Source organism: Podarcis gaigeae (assembly GCF_964106915.1).
Source record: "Podarcis gaigeae genome assembly, chromosome: 8".
NCBI classification, from domain to species: Eukaryota; Metazoa; Chordata; class Lepidosauria; order Squamata; family Lacertidae; genus Podarcis; species Podarcis gaigeae.
In genome coordinates this window covers 40,909,433-40,929,542 of record NC_139684.1, presented here as the reverse complement: position 1 = coordinate 40,929,542, position 20,110 = coordinate 40,909,433, and the positions used below count along the sequence as shown (strand labels likewise).

Here is a 20,110-nt window from a genome sequence, read left to right as displayed (position 1 = left end):
TCTGTTCCAAAGGGCTCACAATTAAAGCTAAGTCAAGCTAGGCCACTTTAAACATGTGCCCTGAATATTGTGCCTGCACTTGTTACAGGTAACAGTGTTGGCCCTATGGAAGCAAGCCAGCAATCTGGAAGACAATTAGGGATGCTTAGGTGCATAGCTCTCATGGCAATGGTCTGGGTGGGTACCAGCAACTGTACTTTACAAAGGCAGTTCATAGTGCCATAGGTAAGCCACTGCCGTACAGCTTTAGTCCTCCCAGTCTCCCCACCCCTTACCCCTCCAATATGGGGGATAATAAAAGAGACTTCCTATGTAGGGTTACTATAAGGATTATGCATCTGAAGTAATGCATGTGAAGTGCTTTGAACTCCTGACTAATGTTAAATATTACTACTGTATTGTTATTTGCTTTACAGAAGGCTAAATATAAAATTAGGTAACTTTGCTCCAACAGCAGATTATCATGATTGGTGTTCCAACATTTTGCTTTGCCTTCCTACAATCTGTTAGGAAGAACTGAAGTTGTTTGTTCTAACCTTCTAGAGATACAAGGGGGAAAACATACTGAAACAGTCTGAACTGCCACTAAAAATGTCTAGGCAGGATTGGAGAAAGGTCATTCTAACTATAAGGGTGGTGGAAGATCAACTGAGTTACCCTGATGATTATTCTAGCTGCCTAGGAACATACAAAACTGCCTTATATTGACTCAGACCATTGGTTCATCTGGCTCAGTGTTGTCTGCACTGCCTGGCAGCGACCCTCCATGGATTCAAAAGGGTGCAAGAAGCACACAAAGCAGGAGGCCACACACTGCAGGAGAATGCCCATCTACAGGCCAGAGGATTGCAGTTCTCACAAAGGGGGTGCAACCAGGGAGAGCAAGACTGGAGGCAAGAGCTCAAAAGGCCTCCGTCTACCTCTAGCCTTGTGGGAGAAAACTGCTCACTCCATAGTGCTGCAACAACAGATCTTACTGCCGTGCCTGGAAGGCTCTTCTGCAAGATGAGAACAGGTCTCTCTGACTAAAAACCCACTAGAATTAATTAAAAACAAAGAGACACCTTCAGAACAGACTGTAACAAAGTCATTAAATAACTCCAGACTCTCACCTGCCCAGCAGGTACATGTCCTGGCCACCAGGCAATTGCTGGCTCTCTCATGCCACCTTCAAAGGTAGTTTGCTTGCCACATAGGAAAGGGCCATTGCTACCAGCTAGAGAAAGAGAAAACAGTAATTCTAAAAGAGCTCTGGAGAGGTATGACTCAAAGGTGAAATAAGCAAAACTAAAGGGTAAAACAAACCTATTCCCCAAGGACACCACCAACAAATTTTGTTCAAGTCCTTTGAACAATGTCAATCAACATCATAGTCTACATAGCATATTAACCCTTCCATCGTGGACATTTGCAGTAGCATACTGAGCTGTGACACTGGTGTGACATCACTGAAATATCATAATGACAACATATACTTGATGTTCGTTTATTTCTTGACATTGCATTTGTGTAGCTTTTAGACAACAAGCTTTAAGTCTCAGTTAAAGATGGTTTTTAGCCTACAAACTACCATACAAACCTTAACGCATTCATCCCCTTAAGTGTTCCAGAAGATTAGGCTCTTAATTATTATTGTTATTATTATTATTAACATTTTTATGAGTAGGGAAGGAGGCTGAGAAACAGTGATTTGCTGAAGGCTATAAAGAGCAGGAAGGTAAACGGCGTTTCCGTGTGTGGCTCTGGCTCGCCAGAGCAGCGATGTCACGCTGGCCACGTGACCTGGAAGTGTCTCCGGACAGCGCTGGCCCCTGGCCTCTTAAGTGAGATGGGCGCACAACCCCAGAGTCTGTCAAGACTGGCCCGTACGGGCAGGGGTACCTTTACCTTTACCTTTATAAAGAGACAGAATGAGACCCCAGTTTCCATACAGTGGGTTGGTTGACCAATGTCAAGAGTAATTTCCGAAGTATATATTGTTTACTTCAGTCTCTTTGCATCACCATTAATTGCAATTTGAATAAAGGAGAAACAAGGTGATTAGTAGCAGACAAATTTTCCTTTCTCTCTATACTAAAGATCACAACTGCAAACAGACATAATGTTCAAAATCAGCAGCCAGTTAGCAGAGGCCATTGCTGCTCAGCTGAAAGTCAGGAGTTGCAGGAGGTCATAAAAAGAGCCAATAACCTGACTGGGATTAGAACTCGTGGCAATTCCTTCTGATCTGTATGCTCCTGAAATCAACCTCAGAGTTGCCTCTGAGACTGCGGGGATGGGATGTGTGAACAAATTACAGGGGGCAAGTGATTAATTCACAGTGACTGTGCCCAAGGGAACTAAAAACCAAAAAGTTGTGAAATGGAGCAAACCTGTAAATGCAAGGGAATTGTCATCTTAACAGCTTTTCAGAGTTCAGTAGACATGCTTGTAAGATCCTCTGCATTTATTGAGACATGCTAAGGAGAATTTACAGATCTGGGGCTTAATAAGTTGGTTCAGATGTCAGCAGGCCACATTTTACCTGTTAGATCTTAGGAATGGACCAGTTAAATCTTAGGAACGAACTAGGTGAAATGTGGAAGTCTCAAATTCTCTATTCCTAACTTGACAAGCTCTGTACCAGGAAGACCAACCTTGATCAGGACCGGAAACAAGGGCAGCACCGTTGTCAGATGTGAAAAATACGAAGGTGTTGTTGCTTATGCCCAGCTTTTGAAGGCGACTCAGAATTTTCCCAATGCTGTCGTCAATTTCTCGCACTGCATCACCATACCTGAGAGGCAGGGAGAGCAAATTACAAGCCTGTCAAGTGTGTGTGTGTTTGTGTTTAGGACTTGTAGATTCTGTAATATGCAACGGTAATATTTATTTGTCTGTAAATAGTTTCCAACACACTGCTCTTAAAGCTGCTTACAACAAAATAATAAGCACATTATAAAACAACCCCCCTTTTAAAATCAACCAGTTCCAAAAATAGCAAGGGTTCAGAAAAAGTGTTTCATTTACAAAATAAATTTTATAACAGACTGCTAAGGACTGAGGATACTGGTACTGATAAGGAAGATGTCACTCTTTATTGGTTTTAGGCAGCTATTACTCATCTAATTGTTTACAACAGCTTATGAGATCCCTGCTTACAGGATTCCCATTTGGGCACCTGGCTGGACACTGCGAGAACAAGATGCTGGACTAGATGGGCTTTTGGTCTATTCCAGCGGGGCCCTTCTTCTTAAAAGTCTTAATACCAAGCTTTTAGTATTTCTTTTAGGTACTGTAGATATTAAGTATTCAATGGTTTTAATGTGTTGACTTTATGTAGTCACTATAAAAGTTAGCACATTATATTGGATTATATTGTTTGTAAGCCACCCTGGAACGTTTCTTAATGAAGGGCAGTATAAAAATGTCTTAAATAATTGGAAAAGGAAATGAGTTATTCTGCATATTTGTTTGGGCAACAAATGTTTATTTCCAGTTCTTCAAATATGGAGTCTTTTTGGGACCTTAAATATGTAAAAGCACATGCATGTTTACTCAGAAGTGAGTCTTACTGTGTTCAAGCGGGCTTACTCTCAGTTAAGTGTGAACAGGATTGGATTTTTTTTCACCCTGACCTTGTAGTAAGCTCTGTTGAATGAAGTGGGATTGAATTCCAGGTAATATGCACTATTATTCTAGCAAAAGCTTGAATAGGTCAGAGTCCATGCTGTCAAGATGCATGAGTCATTCAGGTCGATTTTAAGATACCATAAACCTCTTTGTTTTTGCTTTAACAAAACGGCTACCCACCAGGAATTTACAAATCTTAGTTATGTTTGGGGAGGGGTATGTTGGTTGTTAGAGCAAAGCTCTTAACTGTTTTTAAAAGTTTTATTTGTTCATAATTAACACATTAATTATTAGGTATTGTTTTTATATATAGCTCTTAGTTATATTCAAGTGGTCACTCAGTATCACCAAGAGAACTTTCAGATGTGCTCCCAGAGAAGCTAAAAATCCAACAGCAAGACCCACCCAATCTCACAAGGGAAGCTGCTGATCACCACAAAGCTGGCTCCCTTCTTTCTGATTTGGGGGCCTTTTGAAAGCCCCATTCCATTTCAGCTGGTCATCTTCACTCAGCACAGAATGTCCTCAAAGCAAAACTGGAATGGATGGTGAGGAGAAGAGGAACCACAGAGGAAGCGTGTGTGTGGACAAGCACACACACAGAGTACTTGAAAGTTGAAAAGGAAACCTTAGTGCAAAGGATGGGGGAAGACTTCCAGATTTCTTAATCTCTGATGCTGGACACGTGTCCTTGACTAAGCCCTGGTGATTCCTGGCTCAAATTAACCTCTATAAACAAAATTGGAGAGAGGAGGGAAGACACCATCCACTAAAAACACCCTATTTACTCGAGTCTAATGAATCATCAATTTTCAGAACCTTGAAACAAAACAAAAAAACCCTATTTGCTGGCAAATGTAAATGTGCCATAGAATCTAATGCGCACCTTAATTTTCGCAATGTAATTTGGCCAAAAAAGGTGAGCATTAGATTTGAATAAATATGGTATTCAGAAAGCAAAGTTACCAATCTACTGTTTAAAAAAACAAAAACATAAAATGTGGCCATTTTAAACGTTTATTTTTGGTTTTGCTTTGGGGTCAGTTGTCAGAAAATGAGAGTCTAACACTTCCCTCCAGGTTTTTTTGGGCTGTACACCTTTGATATGACAGCTTTTATGCTTGGCTCCCTGGCTAGATAACCCTCAGATCAGCTTTGGTCTTGCCTCCAGACTGTACCCAGGTACCAGAATCTTTGATCTCAATCAATAGTTGTCAACCCTATTTGCTTTGGATGCAAGACTTTTATTTCAGATTGCAAGAGAGTCTTCAACCGAGGATAAACACTCTCAAAGCACCTGCTGCTCTTTAATGCTCATAACAAACGTACTTTTAAACTTGTAAGTTGTGCTCTCTATTGTCAACCACCACTGTTCGTGGTTTTCTTCTAGTGCTTTTTTTCTAGTGCCAAAAAAAGGGAAGAGGAAATGATACTTCAGCTCAAAAAGCGACTTACAGTCCTCGTTGGCTAGTACCCAAGAACTCCCTGGAGGCATACACAGGCGCGTGAGTAGCATCGATTGCCCAATACAGAAAGAACGGCTGTTGGCTGGCATGCTGTGTGCTAATGAAATCAAGGGCTTCCTGGAAATGACAAGAGAATCAACCTTAAATATGGCCACCCATGCTACATATGTATAAGCAAGCAAGCAGAAAGTGCATGTGGGTTTTAAAGAACGTTTTATCAGAATACAGAGTACCTGTAAGTACATTTGAGTTAGGTTGGCTTCCCCCGTCTTATGGTCAATTTTTACATCTTCGTAATACCTAGAAAGTTTTAAACAAAAAAACAGAAAAAATGTTCCAGATGTTTTACAGGATATGGCAGTGGGGGAATAAGTGCTTTGCTCCCCATCAGTCCCCTGGGAAGATGGCAGCGAGTCACTATGTAATAGGAAACGTTACTCCATGTACGCAAACCATGAATACAATCTCAAATAGCTCTGCTCTGTTTCGCTGAGGATTGCTTTTTCGGCTGTTTATCTTATATAGTTTAATCCAGCCTTCTCCAACACTGGGCCCTCCAGATATATAGGAGTACAGCTCCCATCATAGCCAGAACAGCCAATGGTCAGGGGTGGTAGGAGTTAGGAACCCAACAACATGTGGAAGCTGTTGTTCAAAGTATCTGGAGGGTACAAGGCTGGGGAAAACTGCATTAATGATTTTCTCAGGAGTAACATTGGCTGGTGGATTTCAGCCAAAGCTACAGCAGAAGAGTAAGCCAGTTGGGGGGCTGGTGTTTCCTAACTTCCGAGTGATTAACTCTGCAACTTTGTCATTGTTAATGGAGTTCTCATGCATAATTCACTGCATATGGCAGCTCCTCAGGGGGTACTGCAAGCCCGCTCTGTGTGCGTATCAGGTGGTGTTTCCATCACTTCACCTCGGGTGCCTGGTGTGTCTCAGTAAGTGTTGACATGTGGTGGAATTTCTGGAAAATGCAGCCCTGCAGAGCTCCTTGATCCAGAAGCCTAGAGCCCCCTGGCCTCTTACAGGGGGGAAAAAGGCAAACGCCAGCACGTTATGCTCTGCTGGAAGGAAGGAAGGGCAGCAGAATGGAGCCCTAGGCCCTCTTCTGTAGTGGAGCTTAAAAGGAGCCAGAAAAAGCAGACGAAAAGCAAAAGGCAACAAGGCACAGGTGACACAGAAAAGCGGCTACCTGCCAATCATTTCCCAGTCCCTGTAAATAGGGATGTTAGGCGCTGCCTTGTTATCGTAAGGTCCAAAATGGCAATTAGGGGATCCAAACCACTCATCAAATCCATGCCTCAAGGGATGGAACTCAGGTCTGTGGCCAAGGTGCCTAGAAAAGAGTAAGAAAAAGAAAAGAAAAAGAAAAAAAAACAGTCAGGGATGCATAAGAGAAGACCAATCACCCTATCAGCACTGCACAAAAAATGCACTGTAACAAAGAAGCTGACAGATGTAATAACCCATGGTTAAGAAGTAGACAATGAATGGCTCACAGCTAACTAATTCAGATAATTTGTCTTTGGGGGCTTCCTGGTCCATCACCTGTAACCTCCCAAAGCCCCTTGCTGGACCATTTCCTCTGCTGAACCCTGCACAGCACTTATCAATAGTAGTTTCCATGGCTCAAAAATATGTGGAAAACGTAATATACCCTTCACCTGATACTCTTCAGATTTTCTTGGCTACAAGTACCATCAGTCCAAGCCAGCTTTGCTGTGCTAGCTGCAGCTTATGGCAGCTGTTGTCCAGAACATCTGAAGGGCTCCAGGTTGGCAAAGACTGATGTAACCTTGTGCCATTTCCAGAGCCAGAGCAGGCATTGATGCTAGCCCACATAGTTCCTTATCCTGCTCCATAAGGAAAAGAGGAATGATGGTGGCAAATGAGAAAATCGAACCCCACATGCTTAATTTGACTAATTAAAGCTTAAGGCGGGTGCTGGCTTTTCAGTTTTGGGTGCTCTTAGAGAAAAATGATTATCTGGATCCAATCCAGTCTGAGTTCAGGCTTAGCCTGAGGATGCACAATTAACTAGTGGCTAGGAGCACCTTTTACTAGCATTGGCTGGTGTACAAGCTGTGATCATTTCTTGCCATTCCTGGACAAAGATAGCCTGGTCACAGCAACCCATAACATTGGTAACCTCAAGACTGGGTTACTGTAATCTGTTCTATGTGGGGCTGCCCTTAAAGCTGGTTCAGAAGCTGCAGGTACTGCAGAATTTGGCAGCTAGACTGCTGAGCAGAGCTGCCTGCTGTGACCATGGGATGCCATTGTTGAAAGAATTGAACTGGCTGCCAATTTATCACCAAGCAATATTAAAGGGTTTTTATTGACATAGGCCTGGACACTTGAAGTATGTTATCTCCCATGCTGAGATTCTCAGATGAGGAAGTCTTAGTTGTGCCTCATCTTGTTTAGGACCATGGTGTGACAAGCCTTCTCTGTTGGGTAACCAAGCTCATGGAATCATTTCCTCCCTGAAATAAGGTGCAGACTCTGATGCGCTTTTGACACCTGCTAACGACTTGCTTTTTCACTCAGGCATCTTCCGGTTTTTAAGACCAGGTATGTGGCAATATGCTTCATTGTTTTACTGTGGTTGGTCATATCACATTGTTTTCTGAGTTACTGTATTTTAACAAGTTGATTTTATTTTTGGAATCACATTGAAGGAAAGTATAGACCTATTTAAATAATTAAGTCACAGAATTCAGATTCTTTTGGGGGCAGAGTTTTGACCAGTTGGTTAAGCATGGAAGATTGCGCCAAACCATGTGACAAGTGGGGCAGGGGTGGGGCAGGCACTGGTCCTCTACTTGCCCAGCATGGCCTACATTGTGCTGTTTTTTTGTGGGGGGGAAGCACCACAAAAAGACAGCCTGCAGAGTGAAGAATGCACTGCATTCCCTCTTCTGCACTGCACCCCTTTACTGATTGGCAATGACATTCAGCCCTAGAAACAGGCTGACACAACAGGCGCCAGGTCTAACCAATCCGGTGCTTCCTACCCTCACAAGAGGAACTATGCTGCAAGCTCAGACTTAATTAGCTTTCTGCTATGGCTCTGAGGTTGTTTGAGACTTGCTGCTTTCCAGATAACTCCCTGGAACCAATCTGTATCTGTGCTGTTTATTTCCTTTCCCCAGGTGTATGAATTTACATTTATTAGCACTCAGCTGCATCCCATTGCCTGCAGCCCACTGAGCTGTATTTTTCTTCTTCGGCAGTCTGCTGTTTGGATTTGCAGCAATAAATAATTCACGGGTGTGGGTTCATTTGCTTTCTTTCCTAGGACGGCGCTTCTAGTGGCAAACAGCTTGATCATCAGTGAATGTTCGCTAGCTTGTTGGCAAATCCCCTGAAATATATGCATCCTTTCTTGGCCTGTGTTATTTTGCCCCTGTTTTTAATCTGCCCTTCCTCCAAGGAACAATGTCACCCCGCTGCCCTTTTATCTTCAGTGAGGTGTAACGTAAGTTGAGCTGCCAACCAGGAGTCACATATACTGTACCACCAAGCAGGGTGTTTGAACCCAGGTCCCCCTGGACTCTCTATTAACAATAACCCTTGAATCTGCTCCCCAAACCAATGGGGAAAAAATGCTCATGTAGATGCTGCATTTATTAGCTGTATTATCCTGGCCTGACATTTTTTGCATGACACACTTTATCTCCAGAAATATTTGGCTATTAATTCTGTTGCAGAATGTGCTACTTGAAATTGGGGGAATCCAATGTGGTGCCCTCTAGATATTGGTAGACCACAACTACTATTGTCTATGACCACTGGGCCCTGCTGGCCGGGACTGGCTATCCTTGCTTTAAATTTGTTACAGTGGCAACCAAGGCCAACACACTTCAAAGCCAGATCCTTTGGGTCTGTGTATGGTTGCCTCATATGGTGAGCCACTCAATTACACACTGACTCTATCTGCCCAGGCTGGTATTTTGAATCCTTCAGGGCAGAAAACCCCACAACAGGCTTGCCTGTTCCAGTTAAGGTCTTCCTGAACTGCAGTGTAATTTTGCATCCTTTTGACCATTCTTCAGTCCCAATTTCTGGCTTGTTTCTCAATTCTGCCTCCTGGTTTCTCCTTTAGTCCTGGGCTTACTCTTTGGTCCTGACTACTGGCTTCAACCCACAGCTCCCAGTTCCTGGCTCACTGCCCAGCCCCAGCAGTGGCATCCTTTGCCACAATTTTACAATGCACTTTGATCTAAGAACTCCCCAATCCTGAGTCGCCACATTAATAGATCAGGGAGGTGGCAGTGTAGCTGCAGGTGCTAAGGCCACAGAGTAGAAAGGAGGAGGTGTGTCTTTTAGGTTAGAAGGTAAGACCAAACTATGGTCCTTAAACACACGAACATTTCAAACTGAAGAATCCCCTTAAGGAAAAAGTTACAAAACCCTGCCTGAGCCACTGATCTCTTCATCAGCAGTAAATTCATACACCAATCTGGGAAGTCAATCGTCAGGGGAGCAATAGGAAGAGAACAGTCATCTCCGTCTCTCTCCTTTTTTCTTCTAAAGTGGCTCAGAAATCACACTTTCCTCCTCAGCTGCTGTGAGCCTTTTCTTAACAACCATGATTTATATAAAAGAACCATTTTCAGTGGCCTTGCCGTTACCTTTGTTAACACCTGCGCCAGCACCACAGAGGTTTGTCATCAATTTCAATGATCCAACTCTTAGCTCTTTTAAAAGAGCTCCTGGGATACAGCGCAAGCAGATTGTGGGTCAATATTTGTTCAGTAGTTCCCGGTTTACCCTCTGCCCGCCTAGATTATGCTATGACTCCTCGGAAGAGTGCTAGCATCAGTCCTTCTCTCCTTGGGGAAGGGAATGCATCTCTGAAGCCACTCAATAACTCTGCTATTCAAGCAGGATCTAAAAGGAACAGCTTACAATTTAGGCAGAAAGTGCCATACCTCAGAGATGAACATTTTGCAAGGGCCAAAGATAAAAGATTTGATGACTGCTTATGGCATGCTCTGGCAATGCAGGTTTGTAATTTCTTATGAAAATAAGTGTAGCATGTTGCCTCTATTATACGATAGTCCTTGGCTCTAAAATTAGTCAAGCAGGTGGTGGGGGGACGATTCCCTGCCAAGATTTCTGTAGACAGAAATCACAAACTAAACCAACTTATTTGAACTCTGATTCTCTCACATATAAAGCAAGCCATACAAAAAAAGGGACATATTCAAAAAGGAGCTTTACCATTTGCCAACGATCTTATTGACATAGCCTGTTTTCTTCAGCAATTCTGGAAGGAGGAGCTCAGAATCTGGGATGCCCCCTGTTATGACCTGGGGGGTGTAGGCTGCATTAAGACAAAAACACTTCAGCCAAATGAGAAGGTTTGCAGGTGGTAACATGATTTATTAACTGTACAGTGGTACCTCAGTTTAAGAACAGCCCTGTTTACAAACTATTCAGTTTAAGAAAGCCGCAAAACGGGAAGTTGTTGTCGCAGTTTGTGAACTTCACCTTGGTCTAAGAACGGAAGCCTAACGGTGGAAGGGCACTGGTGGCGGGAGGCATCATTAGGGAAAGCATGCCAAGTGGGATTGGGGGATAGGACAAGACAGGTCAGAAAGACAGGTAGATTAGGGATTAGCAGGATTTAAGTGAGGTGTAGCTGATACGGTAACCTCCAGATGTAGTAGACTACAACTTCCATCTGTCTCTGCCAGCATGGCCAATAGATGGGCATGATGGGAATTGCAGTCTAAAACTGCAAGTAAGGCACCAGGTTGGGGAAGACTGATCTATTATTTATTTCATAAAATTTATACGCCACTTGATTGTAAAAAAAACACACCTCAAAGCCATTTACAAAAAAGATAATGCAATAAGATTAGCAATAAAAGCAATTAACAATGATTTAGAACATTCAAAAAATTAAATCAACAATAAACTAAAAATAGATTAAAACATGTGCCATCTTCATTCTAAATATCTGGCCCAAATTGCACCAAATATTAGAGGACATTTCACGTAACTATCTCTGTGTCCATTCAGTTTCATGTCTAAAACTTTATTCTTTCAACAGCGGGTTCCACTGCAGTGGTGTAGCTAGCCACTCAGGTGCCCAGGGCAGGGTGAGTGGCCCATGGGGGCAGGGCAAGCCGCCCACTGTAGGGCAGCTGACTGGGAGGCAAAAGACAGAAGCAAGTCCCACACTGATGTTTTGGGCAGTGCAAAGCCTGCAAGCACCTGCGCCACCGTGTCACTCCCAGGCGTGGCTCAGGTGTGCTGGAGGCCCCATGGTAAGTGCCACCCGCACAGTGTGGTGCCCAGTGCCCCCCGCCCCCCCCGAGCTATGCCTCTGTTCCATTGATTCCCAAGGTATTTCTTAAAGCAGAGAGCCAGTCAATTGATTTTTGAAACACGAAGAATGCAGAGGGGCAGGGAACAAGCCAATACAGTGGTACCTCGGGTTAAGTACTTGATTCGTTCCGGAGGTCCGTTCTTAACCTGAAACTGTTCTTAACTTGAAGCACCACTTAGCTAATGGGGCCTCCTGCTGCTGCCGCACTGCTGGAGCACAATTTCTGTTCTCATCCTGAAGCAAAATTCTTTTTTTTTTTTTTTTTTAATAATAATTTTTATTAAAGTTTTCCAAATTAAAACAAATCAAAACAAATTAAGTCCAATCTATTGCCAATAACTAGGACTTCCCCTCCCTACCCCCTCTTGTGTTCCAAATCTTCCAAATAACCAATTAAATTCAACAAATTCTTATCCCCAAGTTACACTCTTCATCAATAACCCAATTTATCCAAATTCTCATCCCCTAAGATCGATCTATACCCTTCCACGAGTTTCCCCCTTTCAAACATAGTACAGATGAAAATAAGATAAATATGAATAATAATTTTACAGCCTTTGGATTCCAATTTTCCCTCCCCTCTTTCCCCTTTGCGTTTCACCTATCCCTCCACTTCTAATATCTTCCTGGAGTTCCCACATTACACTATGTTCCTCCGGTTCTTTGCCAGTCTTTAATTACGGATGTCCAATCGTAGAAGGAGTCTATCAAATAAGGGCCCATTTCTTCTATCCAGGTTTTTATATCCAGGAGTAAAAACTCCAATTTTGTATCCATAAGCTTGTCAAACCTGAATATCCCAAATGTTCCCCCAGTTCTGTCCAGTTCTTGTTGTTTCCTTGTTCTTATCAATCATTCTCCTCCTTTTTATTTCTCTGTTCTCCCACAGATATGTTCTTTTTCCAAAAGTTTCTAGTGTCTCTGCAGAGGTTTGTTATTCATGGAGCAAAGCATTGCATCATGTTCCTTTCATTTTCCAACAAATAGTTCCATTGTTTCCTGTAGTGTGTAGACCTCTGTAGACAAAATAATGTTCCATTCCTGCAGTTTCCCAGGAGATTGAAAGTTCCATTCAGCTGTTCAGATTTCCTGTGAAAAACACATGCAATGTCCCTCGGCTCCTCTAGGTGGATTGCAGTAACAAAGTTCCCTTCCAGAATCACATCCACCAGACCAAGTAGCTTGTTGACCGATATTTAAAACAGTTTGTATTCAATTTGTAACAAATATAACCGGCAAAGTCCTCATAACAAAGTCTCTATTTTAATCTTCCTTTTTGACAGCTCTTTGACAGCTGTCAAAACCTCCATCACTTTTCTCCAGGCAGTTTCACGAATCGCTCCAGGGATTCCGGGAGGGTTGCTTTTTTTTAAAAAAAAACAATTCCACTTTTCTCCTCCAGCTCAATCTTATAATTTTCCCTCGCGAAGTTGCTGATTCGGCAAGATAAGGTTACACTCGATCTTAGTTGTCCAGTCCTTTGTTTTGGCTCTTCTACAATTTAGGGGTGGGCTGACTTCCTTTTTTCCACCTCCCCCGTTCGCTCCGAATTTTAAAGATTTATCCCCCTTTTTTTTTTTAGTCCATATTCCAATTACTCACGGGTTCTTCTTTAGAGCCGAATTTTCAATAGAAGAAGTCAGCGCTCTCCGCCGGATGGCATGCGGCTGCGCTCGGCAGGGATAGCAGAGAACTCAAAGCACCACGCTTCTCCCCGGCACCCGATCCGTAGCCTTTAAAAAGGCTCCTTCACGAGTCGGGAGAGCGCTAACGGTGCCAGCCGAGTCTCCATGTCCACGGCCTCAATCTGGCCGTGGTTTTTAAGGGTCCCCGCATCGCCGGTGCGGTAGGACCCAGCCCCTGCCAAGCCGGCTCCCTCCGGAGCTCGGAGGGAGCCCGCCATTCGGCGATGGCGCCGACCCGGAAGTCCTGAAGCAAAATTCTTAACCCAAGGTACTATTTCTGGGTTAGCGGAGTCTGTAACCTGAAGCGTATGGAACCTGAAGCGTATGTAACCCGAGGTACCACTGTATGGCAAACCTGCTTGCATCATGCACTGAGATGCAAATTTGCCCTCTGGCTCCCTCACAAGCAAGTGGAGGAGAGCTGCTTCCTTTCCTAAATGGCTTCTGTGGTCAATGAGAGGCAAAGCACTCTGCTTACAAAAGCACTTTAGATAACGTGAATGTGGTCTGTTTGTGCACATATCACCTGAGCAGGAGAGTCCACTTGTGGTTCTCTAGATAGCAGCTCCCAGAATTGTACCCTGGGCACTGAACTGAAAGAATGGGCAACTAACAGCCCCCCCCAAGAGCTGAAGGATACAGACTTAATAAACTTGGTCCCACTGACACTGGCAGAGCATTGGACAGAACACTTTTGCCAGAAGTCTAAACTGATCACTTGCAGACAGATTTTTCTCTCTTCCTCCCATTTTGGGTCTCCCCTCCCACTCCCCCCCCCCCCTCTCCAAGTTCCCCCCATCTGAACGAAATCAAGCTAGGATCTCACAGGTGCCTACCCTGCTTTAAAGCATATCTCAGTTTTCTGTTCATTCTATTGTTCCCAAATGAGAAAAACTGCAGCCTGCAGATCAGGGAGGCACCACGGCTGAATGGCTAAGAGGGTCAGCCACCCACATTGCTGGTAGTTAGGAGGACTAAAATAAATTCTTTCTAAAGACCCTGGGGATTCCCTGCCTCAGTACACCAGTGGCAGAACACATGCTCTAAGACTCAACCTCTGATGTTGCTCTTTAAAAATGAGAACAGGGAAAAGTAGGCCTGCGGTAAACTTCTCCTGAAGACCTGAACAGCCACCAGTCATCAATGCAGACAGTAACAAGCTACACGGTGGATTGCTCAGAATTAGGCGACAAGCCCCCTTTCATGCCTCAAATAAAGGACATGCAGATCAGGCCTCAGACCGTTAGCTAATTTTAAATGCATGCATTCTTCTGTACTTCTTATGGACTTCTAATATACAAGCATCCTTCCACTGTCAGCTAAGAGATGAACACCCACACTTGCCAATATGCAGCACCAATCCGGAGCTGTAAATGCATGCTCTAAAACATATGGTCTCCTACAGCATCTGCCATTTTGGAACAAACAATCCTAACACCAACTAGATCGGCCGCAAATCAGCTCAAGCTGGCACCTCCCAACAGGAGTGCTAGAGCAAAGCACTCATTGTGGACAGCTTGGTAGTGCCCTCCAGACGCCCTTGCCTGGCTTAGTAGGAAGAACATATTTCTATAAGAGTGTATTTCAAACATATTGCTAACCTTCCATAATAACATGCAACTCTTCTCTTCACTCCACCCGCCTTTTGCTGAATCTTAATTAACCTATCCAATAAAACAACTTCTTTAGCAGCAAAAGCAAAAACAGATTTAACAACCTGAGCACTAGAATTTGTACTGTAGCAGGAACATTTGGAGACATTCTCTTTATGCAGGAAGTCTTAGGTCTGCTTCAGGCTATTATCTGTATCATAGTTAAGATGATCGCAAGCAAGCTTTCATAAGCCTCAGGCTTTCACACTTGCCCTCTTTGCATGCGAGCAGAGAAGAGAGAATGCTTCTGCTTTCCCTTTAAAACAAACTGCACTTCTCTGTTGTGTACAAATTCAGGGAACTATGGTTTATTCTGACCCTGGTTAGTTAACAAAGCCGACTATTAAACCACGGTTTGTTTGATTTGTTTTAATTACGGTAGTTAGAATGAACCACAGTTCCTGTAGTTTGTCTATAATAGGAAACTGCAGTTTGTCCTCAAGTGAAGAGTGGAACCTTTTTCTCTCCTCAGTTTGCATGCAGAGAAGAGGCAGTCATGACAGTCAGTAACACGGGCAGGTTCATTCAAGATCCTATAAACCCTGTTAGCTGGACTAGCAACACCAGGCCTATTTGTTTGCAATACAACCCTGATTCTAAGCCTGGCAATTACTTCCATGATCTCAAAAAAGATTAATTTCTGAGTAAATTTGCTTAAGATTGCAGCCTACTGTAAACTGCCTGGAGGTCTTTTGTGCCAGTAAGTAGTATATATACATTTTGTTAAGTAATGAATGAATGAATGTGTCTTTAGTGGGGGAACTTGAAGCAAGACCCCAACATTTGGCTTGCAAAAGTAAAGGCTCATTTGCTGGAAAAGAAGGACATACCATTTCTGGCATGGGCATTTGTGGTGTAGAAGCCATTCCTGATGGGGAGACGACCAGTTAAGAGTGCTGCTCTTGCTGAGGAGAGAAAAGCAAGGGGTGGGGGCACACAGAAGTAACTGTCTATATCAGTTGGGCGACTTTCTTTTCTTAGACAACATCCTTCCTGCTTCAGTTTTACTATTTCATCACATGCAGTTACCACAATCTCAGTCTGTGTGGCTGGGGGAGAGCTTGGAGGCATTTCGAGGAAAGAGTTACCAGTATTATAATGTCCTCCAACATAACAATTTCTGCTATTATTTTTCTTTAAGAAAATGTGTTCCTAGAGTATTAGGTTCTAGTACTGCTACTATTATTTATCAAAGCACATTTGATTTGCAATCTTAATCTTTAGAAGATGAAGACAGCAATTTGCCTAATGTGATTTCATGTCAGAGGTACGATTTGTACCAAGCCCAACTCTCCACCCCCTAGACAGCACTGCTTCTCTAGAGCTTTGGAGTTTACTCACATGGCGAACAAAGAGGGTTGGCAGTGTAGAAGCTTGGGAAAAGCATTCCTTCTGCAGCCATCTGGTCTATATTTGGGGTTTCTTTGGAAGGTTGCCCAAACACACCTAGGTCACCCCAGCCCATCTGAAGACATACCAGGACACAAGACAAATAAACGACAATCAGTTGAAAGGACTAGTGTACATTTTTATCATTCAGCTATTTAAAAACTTTACTGTAGCATCCACCACTGTAATACCCATGCACATTGTACAATGATTTCCACTGCTCAGCTGCTTGTTTAATGGCGAGCAGCCTTTTCGGCTTCATCGAAACAACACGGATTATTGCAGGGCAGCGAAGGGGAGAGAACAGTGTCAAGTGACCTTCAGAAACACAAGGAACAGGTTATTCACCATTTCCAGTTTTGTACAATAGGAGGTGTGCTGGCAGCATCCATCTGACAAAACACACTATGGGTGAAGCCAAGCAGCAGATCACACCATCCCTGGCAACACCTCTGTGGGAATAACTGCATCACATTTTCAGAAACCCTTCTGTATGAAATGTCAGGCTGGGACAGATAAAAGGTTCACAGAGTCCAGTATTCTGTCTCTATCAATGGTCAGTCCGATGCCCCAGAGAAGCTCAAAAGTTGAGCAAGATGCAAATAAGCCATTCACTGCTGTATGCTTTCAGTGATAAGCAATCACAAATATGCTGCTTCTGAACACAGAAGTTCCATTTCTAACTGTAAAGACCAATAGCCATTGTTAGACCAATTCTCCACGATTTTCCCCTAATCCTCCTTTCAAATTCACGACCCCAACTTTGTGAGCGAATTCATTCTTAACACAAAATATGTATGGCTTGATGAAGCAAGTTGTTTTGTGGTCGTTGCATGAATCCCCCCCTGGGATGGGGCAAAATCAAGAGAACTTCCAACCTTTTGGAAAATGGCACCATACCTAGCTTGTCCTTGCTGGCACCTGCAGCTAAAACACTCATTCCTGCTTCAACTGCAACTTTTTCTTGACACATATTTACAGAATATAATAAGGAAAGGAGGGTGAGGGGATGAGAACCTTTTTGTAGCATAGGAAAATACTCAAATCAACAGGAGCCCCCTTTTTAAGGGGAAAAAAAATTACACCAACAATTTCAAGCAGCTAAAAACAGAGTGCAAAGAGTAATAGCCTGAAACTAAAAAGAAATGCAAGAAACACATTAGAAAGCATTTTTCTAACACTATGGTCAGCAGAGCAGTGGAATAATTTCCCTAAAATGGCTTATGAATCACAATCACGAGGTGCTCAAAAACAGACTGAGGCCCCAGACCTGAACTCTCATAGCAAATTCATATTGCTAAGCCTTTTACTGAGACAAGCAGTGTCCACTGTGCACAATCCTTCTGACTTCAGTAGGACTAAGCAAGTTTGTGACCCTTGTGTGAGGGATAGTTTTTTCAAGTGTTCAAAGTGCACACTCTTATATGACAACAGCCCTGTAATGCTTGGGTCTTTTATTCACATATGTCAGATGCGAGAGAGTAGCTTACTGAATCTCATATGGGCAACTATATTGGTCTGTGCTGAAAGAAATGCAGTGGCACAATAAGGATTGCAGCAGCTTAACACATATGTTAGTCTTGACTAAGGCCACCTAGTGCATTGATGGCAAAGGAAATCCAAAATAGTGACGTTCAGATTAATAGCACACAAGTAGTTATTTTATTACTTCTTGCCAGCAATAAAGGTGAAAAGCGAAAGGATTGCTCCACTTGAGACAAAAGGGAGAGGAATATCTAAACACTTGATACAAGCTGCAGAATAGGCACCCTTGTGCAAAATTTCCAACTCAAAGAACAACGGTTCCAGCTGCTAGCCCTCTATTTCTGAATGGTTTATACTGTCCTTTGCATAAGCCACAGGTCAGTTTACAACAAGGCAAACAGTTAAAAATCCATTAAAAACCCAATCCTTTAAAAACACATAACAAAAAATCAATGCTGAAACCCTGAAAAAAAATTGTCCTAACTAACCACCTAAAACCACTGAGAAATTAGGCCAGGAAGGAGAGGGTTCCATTGAAAAGGCCCTTTCCCAGGCCCCCACATTGTGTATTTCATACAAATTATTATTTAGAAATAAACCTCATTTATTTAGAAATGTATTTCACACAACTTATTTGTAACGCACCATTCCTCCACCACCAACACAATCTCTGTAAAACTTGGCAAGCTCCAAGCTGGCCCAGAAGCCTATTCATACATTTATGGCGTTTCCCTCCTATCATTCATCAGGACGCTCTCATGTCATCTAACAAAAGAATTACAGCCCAGCTTATATACCAAGGCAGGGATTCTGCATCAAAGTGCAATACTCCAGCTGATAAGCCATTTACCTCAAATGAGCATCCAGCACCCAAAGGAACATTTTTCATAGACTTCCTGCCTACTTCGTGCCATATATCTGCTTTGGGACACCCCTCCAACACCCAAAACCAGTCCTTAAAGAAGGTTTGGGGAACCTGATCTAGGCTGCAGACCAGGTCTTCATCTCTCAAACTCCTCATGGGACAAATTCTGTCACAGTGACACAAGGTGATAACTGTTGCCACGAAGGGCTTGCAAAGAGATGTGTGTGGTGTGTTAAAGTGCTACTGATCAGCAGGCTTGTAGTCCCTGCCTATCAGTTGATAGCTGGTGCCTTTGAAGTTGCTTTCTGTAGGAATCAGCTATGTAATGGAGTTCCCCATTGAGAAATCAGTTCTGCAGTAAATCCAGTCATATCTTGACTATTGACATATGATGCCAGGTGTGGGGCAAGTGGGCATGGTGTAGGGAAAAGAGCCTCCCAGGCCAAATTTGGCTCATGGGACAGAGGTTCCCCATCACTGCCTTAAAGGGAAACCATTCTTCTCTCTTCCATCTTGTGGAAGGGGTGGAGAAACTGTAACTCAAAAAGAGGTTTGAAGAAGTAGGTCAACAAGTAACCGATAACTGTATTATTACTTTTGCCCCGCTACCTTCCCCAGGAAAACCTGGTCTTCAACACTGAACAAATGACAATTTGGGCTTTCCAGAGATTGCCGTTTGCTCCAATTCAGTGGCAAAGAATGTGTTTTCATGAGGAAAGTGCCAGGATAAAAAAACAACCCTATTCGGACACAGTGCTTTAAAGCGTGGGCCCGTGCCTAAAAACACAGCAGAAAGGGAAGTCTGGATGAGCCCTCATTGTAACTTTCAGCCTAACCTACCTCGCACAGAGTTGTTGTGAGGATAAAATGAGTGAGAGAAGTATGTATGCCACTTTGAGCTCCTTGGAGGAAAAGTAATATAAACATAATTTTAAAACATGTAATAATGTGCAAATTGACCCCCAAAGATAAAGCACCACAGTGTTTTGAAAGCAACTGATATTACCTTAAATGCCTCAGTGCCAAAGGTCAGCTCTTCAGACACCAGGATATCACAGCTTCATGGTAACTCTTCCTCTCTATCAAAATTCAGAATGGAAGCCTCCTGGGGTGGGGAATTGTCTTTTGACCAACATTCATTGATGTGGTGGTGCCTGTATATATGTGTGTTACCATTCATGTATATTCATGTATATGGATGGTATAATCCTAGAACTAGGCTTCTGTTAATTTACTGGAGCCATTTTCTAATACACATCACACTTATTTATTTAATTGATTTCTATCCCTCCTTTCCTCCAAGGAGCTCAAGGGGTGATAAGTGGTTCTCCCCCATCTCCCCATTTTATCCTTACAACAAGGCTGTGAGGTAGCTTAGGCTTACAGGCAGTGATTGGCCAAAGGTCACCCGGAAAGTTTTATGGCTGAGGGGGGATTTGAAGCTTGGTCTCCCAGCTCCTGGTCTTCACTCTCTAACCACTGCACCACACTGTCTAATGTAAATTCATACATTACACACACACACACATATATATATATATGCACATCGTTTAATACAATACAGTACACACACAGACACACTGTACCAGTGAATGTGTAAATGACAGACA

At 43.1% G+C, this 20,110-nt stretch overlaps 1 protein-coding gene across 4 annotated transcripts in view; it reads right to left on the bottom strand.

The window, feature by feature from the left end:
- GALNS (galactosamine (N-acetyl)-6-sulfatase) overlaps positions 1-20,110 on the bottom strand; it is a 52,244-nt gene that overhangs the window by 31,461 nt on the left and 673 nt on the right. Inside the window, exons 2-9 of one of the 4 annotated variants that reach the window (XM_083754563.1) lie at positions 16,103-16,226; positions 15,592-15,666; positions 10,311-10,413; positions 6,274-6,417; positions 5,312-5,378; positions 5,068-5,195; positions 2,637-2,776; positions 1,113-1,216 (exon numbers count right to left, since the gene is read on the bottom strand). In XM_083754563.1, the coding sequence (XP_083610689.1) occupies positions 1,113-1,216; positions 2,637-2,776; positions 5,068-5,195; positions 5,312-5,378; positions 6,274-6,417; positions 10,311-10,413; positions 15,592-15,666; positions 16,103-16,226 (885 nt within the window). Of the gene's footprint in view, positions 1-1,112; positions 1,217-2,636; positions 2,777-5,067; positions 5,196-5,311; positions 5,379-6,273; positions 6,418-10,310; positions 10,414-14,710; positions 14,733-15,591; positions 15,667-16,102; positions 16,227-20,110 lie in introns of those variants that run through there. The other 3 variants (XM_083754564.1, XM_083754566.1, XM_083754565.1) reach the window with 3 other exon arrangements.